The sequence below is a fragment of the Podarcis gaigeae genome (genome assembly GCF_964106915.1).
Source record: "Podarcis gaigeae genome assembly, chromosome: 2".
NCBI classification, from domain to species: Eukaryota; Metazoa; Chordata; class Lepidosauria; order Squamata; family Lacertidae; genus Podarcis; species Podarcis gaigeae.
Window position 1 is genome coordinate 97,713,193 of NC_139679.1, and position 17,732 is coordinate 97,730,924.

Sequence of the window (17,732 nt, forward strand, 5' to 3'; positions counted from 1 at the left end):
AGCTCTAGAGTTGTTCGCGACTGGACTTAACTGTCAGGGAACCTTTACCTTTACCTTTTAGGTTTATATGAGCTTATTTCCTTATTTTATTTGTTTATCATGTACAGTACAAACAGGATTTACAGAAACTTTTTTGCCCAAAGGGATAATTATAAATACCAATTCTCAACTAGGTGTTGTCTCACGTGAAGGAGTACTAGGAAACCTAAGTCCAGCAGTGCCTAGTAAAACTAACAAAGCAAAGCTTGCCCTTTCAGCTAGCAGTAATTCTGAATTATGTGCATTCAAACTATTCCTGTTTACTTTGGGGTCCATAGGAAGGCAGATTACAGCTTAATCCTAGAACTGGAAGAGAATGTCATCTAGCTTTTTTATCTGAATATTTTATCCTTTTTTATCTGAATATTTTATTTTTTAAAAAATACTTAAAAATATGTCTCCTACACAGTCCTGCTAAGCAGACTCACCTTTTAAAATCAGTAATATTTACAATATAATGTGGTTAGGATCAAGTTATAAGGCTGTCTTTTTAAATAAGTATCATTCATTAGGAAAAGGTGAATGTATAGGAGCAACGTCAAAGAACTGGTTGAAGTTGCTTACGTTTCCATTGAAACAGCAAAGGCAGGGTATAAATTGGGTGGGGGAGGGCAACAAAATAATAAAAAGGGAACTGGTTCAGATAATAGAAAGTAGTGTGTATTCTTCAGGGTGCTCTAGTGTCATTCACTTCAATCATTTTTGCTCAAGGAGAACACTTAAGAGAACTGGCTATGGCCACCCAGATACTTTTTGCGGGAGGGAGAGTTCAAAGCATTGGAAGTTGTATGTAATGTTGTGTGCCTTCTACAGTTTTGTTTTTTGAGCTACTTAAAATGGGTGTTCAAAATAAATGCCAAACCTGCATATGTGATATTTTGGCATGTGCAAGATTCTAATAATGCCAAAAAACCATGTGCCAGTACAGTATTTGAGACATGAAACACTATTTACTGGCTGAATTAGAAAACTATCTCTTATGAAGGAAGATATTCAAAACAGGTATTCTACCAATTTTCTCATAAGCACATACTTTTCTGAGCTTCTCCTCCATTTAATTCTCTTTTTTTCTCCTCCAGTTTTGTGCTATTTTATTTTCTGCCATGTGAATGTTTTAGTCTATTGTGATGATCTGTCACATGCACCAATTTATCCAGCATCATTTTTCTACATAGATGTAAAAATATGTTTAGCTTGTTTCCTTAGTCATATTTGTATTTCTTATCAGTGGGGCGGGGGATTCTCTTCTGCAGAGTTTTGTCACTAATGTGAAACATTCATTTATTGAAAATACAAAGACCCATATTAACAAGCACTGTTTGAACCAAGACCGGGGTATTGTTAAAAAAATAATAATAATCCGATTTTCTGGGTGTAATCTTCGGGCTGCTTTACTCATTCTGGTACTTACATATTTACTTCCCTTTTTGTTTATCCATTTCACTTAATGATTTTTTTTATGTTGTTACAGACATCTCAACAGTGAGCATGCGCTGGATGATAGAAGTACAGCCCAATGTAGAGTGCAAATGCAGGTTGTACAACAGTTAGAGCTGCAGGTAAAGATCATATTTTATATTAATATTTCCCAGTATTAATTGAGTCCGATGAAATGCGTTTTGCTTTGCCCAACTGTAATTTAAAGAAGAGCTTCCATCATTTTAAACATTTGAAAAGATTGCCATCTTGGATCCCTCTTTATTCATATATAAAGCTGGAAAGAAAATGGAAGTTTGAATGCACTACATTACTCAAAATTATCAGTACAAATTTAATTTATCCTTCAATTTATTCCACACTGAAACTTTTTTTTTGGGGGGGGGTGTATACATTTTATTCCAGTATGTAGAATTGGTGAAAACATGGAAATGGTTTGTACTGGTTTCCAGACTTGTCCAAGATTGGAATGGAGATTGTCTTACTCATCATGCTAAATATTCATTTCTTTACATTTCATTACACACACACACACACACACACACACACAAACACACACACACATTTCACAACTTTGAAATATATGAATTCCTCTACATATATATTGGAAAAAAAGATTTGTTTTAACATATAATTTATTAAGGATTTATTAAGGGAGTGAATTTATAGCATATAAAGATGTGCAACTACAGTATGGTTATCACTGCTTTTTAAGTGTATTTAAAAATCCTTTCAAGCCCTTGCCTGTCTATGCCTTATTGCTCTTTGTGGATTGACTTTCTTTGTGTGCAAGAGAGTAGGCAAAAGGTTAGCCAAAGAAGACAAATTAAAAACAATGTTGTACATTCTATAGTTACCATTAAAAAAAAAATCCATCCTATTTTGTATGCAAGATGGTAATGTAGAGATATATGGAAAGCCGTGGGCTAAGTGCAGAAGATAATTACATTTGGAATTTTACTGAGTTAGTCATTTACAGCTTCAAATAGTTATAGAGAAAAATCAGCAAAAACACACTTAAAACTTTTTGTTGTTACTTTTCCCAGATAACCATGACTTGTATTTTTTAAAATTCCCTTTTATCTTCTTATCTCACAAATTAGAATTCTTTTGTCCAGATATCCTCCTAAATTTTACTTTCTGCAAAACCACGGTCATGACGCCCTCTTATTAGTATTAACAATATTTTAATACAACTTCTTTTAGAAAATCAAACACAGCAGGAATGATAAACTTCAGCAAGATGTATTTTATGAAAAATGTTACGTAGTTAGGAACAGGTTTTCCTTGCTGGCTGCAAAAAAAAAAAAAAAAAAAAAAAGGAATTTAAGCTGGTAAGCTCAGAGGAGGTCATCTATCAGGAAAATATTACCTGTATATTACAACTTGAGAAAGGTGAATTTCCTGTCGGTTTTTTTTTTAATGTATGTGTGTATGTTTATGTGTGTGTATGTAGATATAGGTATTTCAGTAATAGAATAGCTGGAAGTTTAGCAAGAAAGGGCTTCACAATTGAAAGCACTCAAAATATCAGGCCTGCCTTAGGTAGATGGTTCCCTAAATTAGCAGCCTTGTAGGTCATTTATTCCCAGGATAGTAAACAGGGAGCAGGCCTCAGGCTCAGTCGGACTTCTCACTATAGCTAGATATGAACAAATGTAGGATTTCTGGTCCAGTTGCTGATTCCTTCCTGCTGTCCAGACAAGGGAGGGAATTGGTGAGCTTATGGCCCACTCCTTTTTCGTGCTCCTTCCCTGGGTTTCATCCTCAGGAGACAATAACTACTGAGGATTTAGATGACACACTGGACCAGTTCCTATGCTATTAATCTCTTACTTATCCCCATTAGATGCCAATATAATACATAGATCTCCTTATAAAGTCTGGAGTAGTGATATTTACTAGGGACAGTGTGGGGAAATTCATCTTGGTTCACATTTTAATGTGATTCTCTGTAATCTGCACTTCCTGCAAATAAGTATACAAAACAAAACACGGTTTTGCTTCAAAATGTGCTGACAAAAATGTGAATAGTTTAGGAAATGTGAAAACAATTTTTTTTTGTGTGTGTGTGTGTGTGTGTGAAATAGTATTGAGTATCAAAAGACTGAATTCCACAGTGAGATACCACCTACAGTCAGGTGAAAAGATCTGGCTCCTCATCCATTTCTTCCCCTCCTCACCCTGTGAGAAAAACAAATACTTTGCCAGGGAATTGATAGCAAAGCTTGTTAGTGGTCTCAGGCACTTGCTCATAAGTCCTGGAAGACCTCCACTTCTGACATCAAAACAGTGTAGGGACATAATGAAAAAGGTAATAGCAATGGATGGACTGGATAGACCAATCTGTCAATTTCCTTCAGTTCACCAAATTTCTGTGTTAGTTTACTTTTAAAAAAAAAGAAAGAAGAAGAAAGTCCCTTGTAAAAATTCATAGTTTTAGTGCCCATTTTTTGCAATGCATTTTTAATGTACTATTTGTGTAAAGTGCTGGTGGAGTTAGTACGACACCAAAACCTGTCCCACATTCCAGGTTGGCTGCCTCCACACAAATATGGGATTCCTGCATGCATAATTACCGTACTTTTCTGTGTAGAAGACTATGATTTCCCCCTCTAAAATAATGTTCAAAATAGGGACGCGGGTGGGGCTGTGGGTTAAACCACAGAGCCTAGGACTTGTCGATCAGAAGGTCGGCGGTTCGAATCCCCACGATGGGGTGAGCTCCCGTTGCTCGGTCCCTGATCCTGCCCACCTAGCAGTTTGAAAGCACGTCAAAGTGCAATGAGACAAATAGGTACCGCTCCGGTGGGAAGGTAAATGGCGTTTCCGTGCACTGCTCTGGTACTCCAGAAGCGGCTCAGTCTTCCTGGCCACATGACCCGGAAGCTGTACGCTGGCTCCCTCGGCCAATAAAGCGAGATGAGTGCCGCAACCCCAGAGTCGGTCACGACTGGACCTAATGGTCAGGGGTCCCTTTACCTTTACTAATGTTCGAAATCTGGGCTCGTCTTATACGCCCCCAATTTCCTTAAATTTCCTTAAATAGTAACATCCCCAATTTCCCCCAAAATAGGGAGCGTCTTATACATGGGGGTGCCTTATAGACGGAAAAATACGGTATATAGGCTCTTCCTTGAGAATTGCTACCAAGATCACACTGCCTGTCATGATGATGATCATACCACTAGAACAGCACTACGATATAATAGTTTTGTGTTACATAAAACCAGTGTGGTGTAGTTCTTAGAGTGTTGGACTAGAGCCATGAAGCTCAACGGATGACCACAGGTCAGTCACTCATCACAGCTGACGTACCTCACAGGGTTGTTGTAAGGATAAGATGGGAAACAGAACTGTTAACCCCACCTTGAGTTCTTTGGAGGAAATGTGGGATATAAAAATAATTTTAAAATAAATAGATGTGGGGCTCCAAGCCGTTGTTAGTTTAGCTGTTGCCTTAAGCAACAAAAACTTGGGTTGATTAATTGGTGACTAAAATTGATTGGTGGAGCTGCAATTTCATATGTATTCAGGCTATCTTTGTTGCAGTATGTTTAAGTAATAGGGCATGGGAAAGGAAAATATTAAAGATGGTCTTTCCTCTAAGCAATGAGTGGTAATATTTGTTGTGTAAATTGCAAGTGATTTCTACTTCTAGCAGTACTTAAAGCAATACCTATATCAAAAATCTAGTTACATAATTTAAATGTTTGATTTAATTTAAATGTAAGTGCATTTCTTTATTTCTCAATTGTAATTGCACTTATAGTCTGCCGTTCCTGCAAGGCAGTTCACAGTTTTGAAATACCAAAACAAATAAAGGATATAAAATGTATAGCTTCTCTTTTGGAGTGGTGGGCGGGAGGGAGAAGAAAGCCACCCATCTATAGCAGGCCTTGATCTTATCGTTGCCTTCACACATCTCACCTTCCTTCCCACAGGGTGGGTGAGGAGAGGACAAACCAGCTGGGGCAGGACCTTATGTCATCGTTGCCTGCCTCCATCGCTTGCCTTTACATTAATCTACTAACTTTATTCTTTGTGGGGTATTTTACATTCAAGCGGTGTATTGTTCGATCAATCAATCAATCAATCAATCAATCGTGATTAATCAACTAAATATTCTTTAAGCAGTTGACAGGACTAAGGGGCTTCTTTTGGGGTTGCACATTTGAAATATTGGTGTGGTCACCACTGGTATCCAGCTGTTCAATTATCTGGAAAATTCTATTTCATACAGTGTTTTTCAAAGGCTTGTATGCAAAACCTCACATTGGGAAATAATGTGCTTCTGACAGGTTCCTGCTTGTGGAAAATGCTCCTATACTCTTGGGTTAGCCGTCACACATTACAGTTTCGGGCCTGAGTGTGAATGGATCCCAAAATACATGTAAAGCCAAAATTAATAAACTGATTAAAGTGAATAAAATTGTGAGTACAGATAAATGATTAGCCAGAACATTTCCATCATTAGAAACCTCTGTGAACAGATATACAGTCATACCTCGGAAGTCGAACAGAATCCGTCCCGGAAGTCCGTTCGACTTCCAAAACGTTCGGAAAACAAAGCACGGCTTCTGATTGGTTACAGGAAGCTCCTGCAGCCAATTGGAAGCCCCATCAGATGTTCGGCTTCCAAAAATACTTCGCAAACCGGAACAGTCACTTCTGGGGTTGTGGCTTTCAGGAGCCAAAACGTTCAAGAACTAAGCCGTTCGACTTCCAATGTATGACTATATGTCCCATTAGTTCAGGAATGGAGAACTTGTAGCCTTCCAGATGTTGTTGGACTGCAACATCCATTATCCTTGGCCATTGGCCATGCCAGTTGAGGCTGATGGGAATTTGAGGTGAGCAATGTCTGGAGCTTTCCCATCCCTGTATTAATTCATAGCAAGGGCTGACCATAGTCTGTAGTAGATTTGACTTAACTGATCTCAAGTTAGCCCTTTGACTCCTGAGATTATGTCTGCTTGCATTGTCTGCAAAATAGGTAGCGCAAAAGGAGCATTGATTGACTCCTGTGAACTCTCCAAGAAATGCAAGTAGAAAATAAATGTCATGTAATAATATTGTACTTCCCGGCCATGAACACCTGAGACCCCCAACTTGCACACTTGGAGTTTTACCTATTATGTCCTCTGCAGCGCTTCCATCTCCAAGTGAAAGAAGTATTTAAACTGTAGTTTATTATTCATCCTTGGGTATTATTCTCACAAAAATATGGATTTAAAACCCCTTGTGCTATATTTTGCCTTTTCTCTGTTAGCTCTGCTAGATTGGAGCCCTTGAAAGATAGCAGAGTTCCCAATTCCTAGAGAAAAGCTGTGTCAGTCTGTGCAGCAAAAAACAATGTAACATTTTGTAGGATCTTAAAAACCAGCACGTTTTAGTAGGCACAAGCTTTCATGGACTAGACTCCATGTCATCAAATGCATGCAAGTCACTGCTTCATTAAAATTTCTGATGGTGACACTGCAAAGAACAACCTTCCTCCATATATACATAGGAAACGAGCTTATACCAAGTCAGACTTTTTAAAATCTCAGCTACTGTAGTCTGTTCAGACTGGCAGTAGCACTTCAGAGTATGTAGCAGAAATATTTCCTATCACCTGCTACCTGATGCTCTTAACTGGAAAGGCCAGGGGTTAAATCACCTGTATGCAAGACCTGTGCTCTAGGCATCTCAAGGCAGGGATAAAAGACCCTTGTTTCGAACACTGGAGGGCTGCTGAACAGTGTCAATAATGCTTAACAAGATGGACCAATAGTCTGACTTAGTGGCTTCAATCGCACATAATGCTAAACTGTGGTTCAGTTCTAAGAGCCTTTGACACTCATGCCCTCTTTTCCTGCTACTACACAACCAGGAAGCAGGACTTCGGCAGAGTTTAGTTTCTATTTCAATGAGGCTTGTTATCACAGGTGAACCAGGGATTGTGCTGGAACAAGCTAGTGTACCAGGCCATCTTCATAATAAACCATGCCTGTTTTGAAACTTACCGATGTTTGTTTCGATTCTTCGGAGGCTCCCATTGATCACTGCAGCACATGCAAGCAGTGCCAGATTTACGTATGAGCTAAACAAGCTATAGCTTAGGGCCCCACTCTCTTGGGGGACCCCAAAAAATTAAAGAAAAAAACACCTGGATGTACATTTCCAAAATATAAGATAAAAAAACAAATAAAATAAAACCTACATACAGCAAGTGTTTTGAGTTGTGTAGGCTCCTATGATGTAAGTAATGGGCCTCGCCTGCTAGCCTGCTCCCTAAAATATCACTGCTTTGCTCATTGCTATATATAGGTTGCCTACATTCTGCATGGACTGTTATGTGCAAATGGCTTTAGATACCTATTAGGTCCATAAATTACCAGATAGCATATATTCAACACGAAAAGCAGCAACAATTTGTTGACAAAGGACAACTGGACATATAAAGGGCCCCATTACCTTCAGGAGCTTAGGGCCTCATCAAACCTAAATCCGGCCCCGCATACAAGTTGTTGTTGTTGTTTAGTCGTTTAGTGAGCATTAAATGCAAAGTGTTACAATGACAGGTCCCTGTGTTCCTAAAGAGGTCTGCATTCACAACTCCCATCACTCATGGCAGAAGACAGGAGCAGCCTGGAGCTGGCTCAAATAAGGCATGGATACATCAAGTGAAAACAGTGAGGCAAGATTGGGATCCAGGTGTTTCCACCTGTCTGCACATTCACTGGGTAGAACAGGGAGCTCTGCACCATTGGGGTGACACTCTCGTAAATTGGCAAAGGCCCACACGGCTGGGTGGAGGGACACCTTAGCCCAATCCGGAGCCTAGCACCAAAGGGGTTTGGATTGCAGCCTAAGCTGTCTTCATAACTTACATAAGGTTGAGGGCTTTTCCACATATAATACATTATTTTCTCCTTCATGGAATTGATCCTTAAACAGTAAATGAAAGTGTGTCAAACAAGAAACCCAGTTTACTATAATATAAGAAAAATGTGTCTCTTCCATTGTGGTTGTTTGCACTTTTGAGAGAACCACTGCGGAACTGCTTACTAGCAGTGTGTAATCATTATGGAATAGGCGTGTGCACAGTATGTAGTATACAGAAAACAATGCACACAGCGGAGAAAATTTCTCAAAGACATAATTCATAACACAGATAGCCCTGAAAGTGGCCCTCTGGTTTACCATTTAGTCACAAGTTACAAGTGCAGCCCCCCCTCCACAAAATACCATTAGCAGCCACAACTTCCAGACCTTAGGAGCCCTTTATGGTGCCATGCTGATGACAGCTTACTCACACCCATGGCTTAACAAGCCCTTGCGACTTCTTCTGGATGATCTAACTGAATAGACAGGAGTTGCTAATGGAGTTAAGGGTTTATATTAGTATTGCTTTTTGACCCGCAGAAAAGCAGCCCAAAGAATCCGTTCATTCTTTGTTTTATGTTTTTGTCTTGAAACCAGAAGTCTTTCAGATGTTTCACTTACAGAGTCCTGCCCTTGCTCTAAATATCTGATTATCTGTCTTATTCATTTCCATGGCTCCTGAAATTTATTCTGCATAATCCTATACCCCCTTTCCTGAGAGGAATCCCTATTCAAAACATTGTGACTTACTTCTGAGTAAGGCATGTATGAGACTGCACTGGTTAATGTTTTATTTGTTTTAGTTCTATGTGTTTTAGCTATACTGCATATGTTTGATTTTGCTTAAAAAATGCAAATAGCTTTGAAATCTCTTGAAATGTAATACATAATTTTAAAATGAATAAATACACCTGTCCAAATATTTTATAACCTGAGTAGAAAGCTTGGAATACAGGTAATCCAGCAGCCTTTATTGTTGCATAATGCTACGCTCAAAGGCCCTAACCATACATAGGTGTATTTTGTGCTTTGAGGTCCATGCACCAGCAAAAGAACCATCTCAATTGTCTTTTGAGTTTCAAAACTTTTTTTTTTGTATGAGCTGCACCCAGTCAGTGCTATAAAGGAGAGAACCCATAACAATACCCAAAACTGAATGCATCTTGGTGGCCTGAGGCAAATGCAAATAAGAAAAGGAGAAGCCTTACTTTCTCTTTTCCCCCTCTTCCACAATTAAAGCTTTCGCCAGTTCCTGTTCTATGCAAGAACAAAAGTTTGGTGCACCTTCGATTTCCCCCCCAAGAGTTGAGAATTAGCAGCATTTGTTTCATTCTCATTGAAGATGCTGGGTAGGGGGCAAAGCCATTGGAGCAGTGCGGAATAGTTCCAGAGGGTAGGGAATCTTCTAAGTTTATTTTAAAAGTTTAACCAAAAGAGCACACACTTCTTTTACTCACCACATTTTCTTTTGTGCTTTGCCTCTTGCCCATGAATTGGGACAGGGTTGGTGAGCAAATATGATTCATTAATGTCTTTTAGCTGTCACTGCTGCAATGAACGCACTGGTGCCAGCAGGTCTAGAGCTGCTTCATTTGAGAGCTAATGCATTTTGCTTCGCAAAAAGCTGATACCCAGCACCTAGAGTTTTGTTACAAACACACACACACACACACACACACACACAGAGAGAGAGAGAGAGAGAGAGAGAGAGAGTACGCTCACCATATAACATTTCTGAGAAATTAATAAGTTTTTGTTTGTTTGTTCTGGATTCTGTTCACAAAAATAACTTATGCCATTTTCCTTTCCTGTTTAGCTTTCGAAAGACAAAGAGCGCCTGCAAGCTATGATGACACACCTACATGTAAAGTCAACTGAACCAAAAGCTACACCTCAGCCTGTAAGTATCTGCACTGACCGAATAAAGCTTCACAACAGCCTCTTTTCCCACTTAAGAACATAAAAGAAGTGTGGGCTACTTTAAAATACCCATTCAAGTGAAGACATGCACATTCTCCTTTTCTGTTCCCTCCCCTGTGCACATCCTGTGCTGTCCTCAGAACTTGTGCGAAGGGTTAGGGGGAAATCCCCAAGCAGATGGGGGGGGGGCAGGGGAGGAGGAGAGGGGAAACAATGCTCTGCTGTGCAAGGAGAAATCCTTGCACTAACAAAATATTCTACTTAGTGCCACGCTAAATTCAGCCCTAAGTGTTTTATGTGTATTTGATTTGATTTTGCAAAAAGTAAGCCAACAAATCTACTCATTTACCTGCGAACTCAGCTGGACTTTAAAGAGTAGACTTTAAAGTTATGCTTTAACCATTTTAGGAATGACTGGCTACTCACTAAGTCCTACTAAGCACAATGAGAGCTCCCAGTAAGTCTGTTTAGGACTGAAGCATACATTTTAAACTAGCTCAGAGGCTGTTCTCCTAATTTACATGTATAAAATAAATGAAGAGTTCTACCAGGGCGAAATAAATATTGTGAGGGATGCAGATAGCATGTACCACAGTACTTGGTCAGCCATCTTATGGAATTCCATCCCCACTTTATAAAAGCCAGATATTTAAGTAGGTTATGAACAAACACAAAGTGATGAAGATGATCAGAATCATCTAATATTTATATAGCACCGATCATATTCTAGATAATAAATCAGTTTTGGTTGGATTCACGTCATAAGAAATTCTCAAAGGAGTGTGTCATACTCTGTTGAAGAAGGAAATCCTGAACAGTTTGCAAGATTATGAGCAGAAAGCAACACTTGCGTGTCAATACCCCTCCCCCATATGAAATAAAGACACAGGACACAATGTTTAAGTTTAATGGGCAAGAAAAGGCCACAACTTTATTGATTAGAGAATTGAAGGTATTGGCCTTAGGCATTGGCTCCTATCCACTACCCCGGCATGGTGACCGGGAAGGGTTAACACAAACCGTGGGGGTCCTGAAGTACGTGATGGCGTTCCTTCCCCCCCATCCATTTGCATAACAATAGAACCCCAGCCAATGCCTAACCGCCAATACAAGGAAAGTTGTGACGTTTGCTAAGAGGTAGGCGAAAAAAACCAAAAGGCCGAAAGATTGCCAACTTGGAAAAATTCCTACCAGGCCCCTTGCGGTGACCAACCGAAGTCCATAGCAAGGTCATGTCAACCTATGTCTACCTATACCTAAGGGTGGGTGGGATGGGAAACTTCTCAGCTGGCCAGGAGTAAAGAGGGCAGTCCCTGGGCGTGCCTGGCGTTAAATATGCTAGGCCATGCCCCCCGCCCGCCCGCCGATTGGCGGGCAGGGTAGCAAGCACGCCCAGGGATTCCCCCAGTTCTCGTGGGAGCCAAAGGCCAGCCCCCGCGCTTGAGGGAGGGGTTAGACCGCAACCCCCTCTCCTCCCTAAGGGTCAGAAATGGCTTTGTTGTTTAGTTGTGTCTGACTCTTTGTGACCCCATGGACCAGAGCACGCCAGGCACTCCTGTCTTCCACTGCCTCCCGCACTTTGGTCAAACTCATGTTGGTAGCTTCGAGAACACTGTCCAACCATCTCGTCCTCTGTCATTCCCTTCTCCTTGTGCCCTCAATTTTTCCCAACATCAGGGTCTTTTCCAGGGAGTCTTCTCTTCTCATGAGGTGGCCAAAGTATTGGAGCCTCAGCTTCAGGATCTGTCCTTCCAGTGAGCACTCAGGGCTGATTTCCTTCAGAATGGAGTGGTTTGATCTTGCAGTCCATGGGACTCTCAAGAGTCTCCTCCAGCAACATTACCCATCTCTTTTTTAGGTGCGTCTCTTCCCTATAGAGAGATAATTCATCTCCTAAAAGCATAGCCTAGAATAACTCTAAAAAGCTGCACAGGAAAAAGTGGAGAATATGAGATAACGGTGAACAGCACAGTAGTTCCTAAACAGGTCCTACTATGTGAAGTGTATTTATTGGTAAAAAAAAAAAAAAAAAAAAAAGATTAAGGGATGACATGAGAGGTTTTGAATATGAAAAAGCCTACTATTCCCCTCATTTTTCATTGAATATGAAAAAGCCTATTATTCCTCCCCCCCCCCCCCCCGTCACTGTTCTAGAGCAATTTATTCTCCAGGGAACCTGCAAAATACACATTCCCTTCTAGGAAAACAGAGGTGCAGGGTGCTTATATATTTTTGATGTTCTCTGTTTCAATAATGTGTTCTGTTTCAGACATTAATTTCGGTCCACCAACTGCTTATAGGCAGGCTACCATATTTGCTGGGCTAATCGTCTTTGACTTGTATTTAGTTAGTCATGTGTTTGTTTTATTTAGACTGGTCAAAAAAGTAAAAAATACAACAAGTAAACCAATACTTGACTATTGTGCTGTATCACTGCATATTGATTACAATCTGCATATTGATTAAAGTTGACTATAGACCATCAATAATCAATTAATATTTGCATAGCTCAGAATAAAATCAAATAAACACAGTGTACCTTTAAATCTTACAGATCTTAAAATCATAAGGCAAATCACTGCCTTGGTTTAGAATAATCACATGAAGCAATTAGGAAATTTAAGGTATTTTAATTAAAGGAGTAAAATTAAAGTATCTTGCATTTAAGATGTTTGCTTATCGAAATTTTTGAATGTGAACTCCGATTCTGACATAAGATCAAACATTTCATTAGAATCCCTGATCCCTTTCACTTTCTTGATCCATCTTATTAAAGGATTTTCTGCAGAGTAGATTCTTATAGAGTGATGCAAAGAGCATAATGGTTCTCTAAGTATAATGCACAGTTAAGATATGCTTTCTCCTTAATTCTGTAATCCCCCCCACAAACAAACACTAAACAATATGCATATGATAAAAACAAACAAACATTAAACAATATGCATATGATAAAAAGATGGAGAAGCTTTGTTGGAGAGCTCTACCTTGTTTCTTAATATCTGGAGCTCCTACGACAACTCTGCTAATATGAAATAATGAGTTTGCTTTCTTCTCTTGGACCCATAATCATACACCCACCCCGCTTCTCTACAAGGTGGTAGCACTCTAGAAATGAATTCAAGCAACATGTAGGTTACCTCTGCCCAACTGAGCACATACCCCTGGCCCACACTAAATACCAGCTTTATAATTGCACTGCTAAAGCTTTGTATGACTTCGTGGAAAGGTACTTCAAGGCTTCTTATAGTGGACATGTGGACAAGCGTCATCCACGCAATAGGGATTATAATCTATAGGAAGTTAATGCGTAGTGTTCAGACATCTGACCAGTATCCGGCTGCTGAAAATCTGGGAACTTTTGACCGTGAGCTCCAGCCATACCAGTTGGGGATGCCATGATAAGTACTGCAACACAGCTAATAAACAGGAAAAAGCATAGGAAAAGGAAAAAAACTGATCTAGGCAATGTGGGAGGGAGGATGCACTTTCTTGATTAGTATTAAAAATGTTTTACATTCTGGAAAATTATAGCTTTGATGGGGACCTCCTACTAAATTTATTTTTAACTGCTCTATTGAAAATTCTGTACCACTAGTCAACATTATCTCTCAGTTGCTCAGCACAGTGTTTCTCTATTAAAAGAAATAGGCATGAATATTTTTGACTGAAAAATTAATAGCTTTTGAATTCATACACAGCAGGTTTTCTTTTCCAAAGAAGTCCAATATCGCTGCACAGCACTTGTATAACCATTTATTTAGAGTCCAAGTCAAACCTTTGACAGCTAGAGCAGTGTTACAAGCCAACATAAAGAACTCCAAGATGTAAACCAACAATAGGCAGTCTGTGTGAGGTTTGCCATTGTCAAATACATAGATTGTTTGGATTAGTTTATGTAAATGTACTGTTGTATTACCCTTTGGGGGGAAAAAAAGATCACATTTGTGTATGAAAAGTGGTTTCGTTCACAGGCAGCATTATAAATTCCTTATCCTTTAACTTACATGTTAGAAGTAAAAATTGGTGCCTGACAGGCCTATATTGTGTGACACTCTGTTGTTGGATTGAAACGGCCTTCTTTTCATTTATTGAAATATAGAAAATTTTATTATAGATACCATCAGATAAATCAGAAATTATTAAAATATGTATAGGTGAAGCATTCAAAAATTAATTATAAAATGTAGGAATATAGTGTTTTGCATATTGTGCTTTCCCTGTGAGGGGGGAAATAGCAAAGGCATCACAGAGTCTAGGCTAGACCTCACTCCTTTTAACTCAGCAGGATAGAACTTTGACTGGGAGAGATCTGATGACCAATACTGTAATGCGAAGTATTCTCTACACCCAGTAATTAATTTTTCCTTTCTCCCTATGACTGATGCAAGGTGTATGTTAGCTTTAATATCTTTGCCTATTTTTAAAGGCGAAAGTAAGAACTGATGCGAACTTACTAATAAAACACGGATGTAATGCTTGCATTAAAAATTCACCATCAGCTAAAAATTGAGGATCTGGCTGCACAATATGAGCTTTAGCTGTCTATTATTTGGTTGCCATAGGTGTTTCTCGTTAGTCAAGTGCTTTGGTCTTGACTAGGTACATAAATTAGCACCATATTTTGCTGAACTCTTTGATCAGTTCCCAGTGCTACACAATGAATCAGGAGTCCATCCAACCACAGAGAGCAGCAACTTGTCAGATATACTCACAAGGAGAAGCATGTATGAGATTATCTCCTTAAAATAAGCAATCTCTTTGCAGCGTGTTGGAAGTGCTTGCACGTTCCTTAGCTATCATATATCAGCCACATACTTAAGGTCCTGCGGAAGTGAGCATAATTCCAATAAGTGCATATTGAAAGAAATCCCTTTATATACAGCTTTCAAATGTGGTGGGTGTGGGTGGGGTGTACACACAAGGTGCTTGCCAGGATGCAAAAAGAAGGCACTCTTGTTAAGAAAAATATTGGTTAGGCAAGTGAGCAAGTTAGCAGGTATACCGTGAGGACCAAACTATATAGGTATGCCTGTGGAGGAGGAAAGCAAAGCCAAACCTTCCCTGAACTGGGTGAAAATTGTAGCAGGCAGTCAACTGTATTTTCCAAAACTTATCTCTGAAACCCCCATTTGCTTGTGGAATTCACAGTCAGTGGATGGTGTGAAATGATAGCTTTTTTCATGTCTTTAGGACCATGGTGAGAGAAGCCTTCTTCCTGATCTCTTCTACACAGCCCACCTTGTGTTCATAACCTGACTGGGTCAGGAGGTGAAAACTGTATTCTTTTCCACTTTTTCTTGTGTTGATTGACTAGGCGGGAGTTCGGTGAACCTTAAGGCACTCCAAGACCCTCGTAGTCTTGCATACCTCTGTTTTCCGTTAGTCTGCTGGTTCTTCTGAGACTTGGGAGTGAAGGAGCGTGTCCTCAGATGAACTGTCAATCTTTGCTTTGCTTTAGAGGGGTAAGCTCCAACAGTCTATTCCATGATTTAGGGAAGCCCATAGTCACTCCTGTTGTGTGAGGCGTTCCTAGAGTAGAAGTGGCTGGAGAATACCTGTCCCTGTGCTCAAGGCACACATCAAAAGGTGGCTGTGCTTTCTGTTACATCCTACTGTTGACCTGTATTGTCAAAGAAATATTACAGCAGTTCACATCACTATTTTTATTTTAGTGTCTGAAATAAAATTTAACTGAATATTTTATCCAGTATTCTCTTAATCTCTCTGACGTTTTTGTTTATGACAGAACTTGGAAGCATTGATATTCTAATGCACTGATATGCTTAATGCAATAGTTGTTCCATTATTTTCATTCATGCATGAGGTTCAGATGACGGAGGGAAACCAAGGCACAATGTGCTTTTCGATGGCACTTTCATAGCTACAAATTGCGCCTCGGGAAAGAGAGAAGGAATACATTCTTCTTTCGTTGGCTCAAAAGTGTTTTTTGCATACCTGGCAGTACATCCGTCTTTATAGAGCTGACATAACTGTTGGCTATTTTTTATGTATTTTCCTTTACCCTAACCACAGCAATTAGGATTGTTTTGAAATCCTGTTTTTAGCAACTGTAAAAACAAAGCATTAAAAAATAGCCTTTTAACTGTGAGGTAATGACTGAGCATTTTAGCTGCTGTAGCTGTATTTTATAGTTTGAAAAATAATGATATGTAGCAATAAAAAGAGATTTGCAAATGCAACACACAAAAGCTGTTTTTATATACTGTTTTTCATTAAGTCCCACTCCTCAACTTGGGTTTCCTTAGTATCCCTGCCAATAACAACACCTGCTAAGTGATTGCTGCCTGCCAAATCCTGTGTTGCGTGCAGATTATATATATATATATACACACACACACACACACACACACACACACACACACACACATATAATGTAAAATTTTCGTGGATGAAGTGTTAAAGCACACTAAATCTAACAGTCCCAACACACATCCACTTTCTGTGGCTTAGCAGTTGGTGTCCATCTCTGAAGTCCAATTACAGCAACTGTTTTAGCCATGATCAGAATGGTAGAATCAACAGTGGAGAAATTGCTGTCTTAAAGCACCACAGATGGGCTTAGCATAACTTGTATGATTTCCCCCCCTGCTTGAAATCTGCTAGTCCTTTTGGTGTGTTTGCTGCTTTTTTGTCACTGTTTGCATGCATTACCTTAGACCTAATGGAAGCCATCTTAGCTATTATTCTTTTGTGTGTGTTTGCATGCGTTCAAACGTACATGTGTAAAAAATACTGTTAATGATTTATGCAGCAATGGTGAGGTACGGTTGGGTGAGACTTATTTTTTTATTCCATTTAAGAACATTATTCTTTTTAAAACAAGCAGGAGAAAATTCAGGTGATTATTATTTATTTATTTATGTCCGTCCCTCCTTTTTCCCTGATGGGAACACAAGGCAGCTTTCAAAAAAAATTTAGAGCCTTTCTGAGTGGGGGGAGGGGGTTAATGCCTACTTCAGGTTAAATTGTTGCAGACTTAAAAGTGCAGTGAGAAATTGGCTCTGGTGTTATTTTCTTTGTTAATCCTTTGCGATAAGAAGATCTTGGTCATCTGATTTTAGGACAGTTGACCCACCTATTATTTTAAAGCCGTTTAGTAGTCAGAGTTGCATTAGAATTGTCAGAAGATATTCCAGAAACTGGTGCATATTCCTACATTGACTTTGGTTGGTTGTGGTAATTAAACATATTTTTGAATTGTGTAGAATAGGGTTGCTGTATTTCAAAAAGTGAAAATCCAGACACAAAAGTTGAACTTTTTATTGGCAAAGTTGTAGTTGAGCTTTCTTTTCTTTTTGCCAAAGTTGCTGACCTTTTTTTTTTTTTTTTTGCAAGATCTTTAAAAAAGAGGTTTTTGAGCTATTTTTACACTTCCGACATGGGTTGCCACATGTCCGGATTTTCCTGGTCATTCTAGTGATTTTCACCCAGAAACCATTTCCGAC

The 17,732-nt window shown here is 39.3% G+C and overlaps 1 protein-coding gene across 50 annotated transcripts in view; it reads left to right on the forward strand.

Annotated features, from left to right (window-relative positions):
- FOXP1 (forkhead box P1) overlaps positions 1-17,732 on the forward strand; it is a 538,949-nt gene that overhangs the window by 485,048 nt on the left and 36,169 nt on the right. For all 50 annotated transcript variants that reach the window (XR_014560509.1, XR_014560510.1, XR_014560511.1 and 47 more), the window contains 2 exons: positions 1,511-1,598; positions 10,163-10,246. Coding sequence is in view for 47 of the 50 variants with exons in the window: in XM_083723838.1 (XP_083579964.1) it covers positions 1,511-1,598; positions 10,163-10,246 (172 nt within the window). In the remaining 3 variants the exon portion in view is untranslated. The remainder of the gene's footprint in view (positions 1-1,510; positions 1,599-10,162; positions 10,247-17,732) is intronic.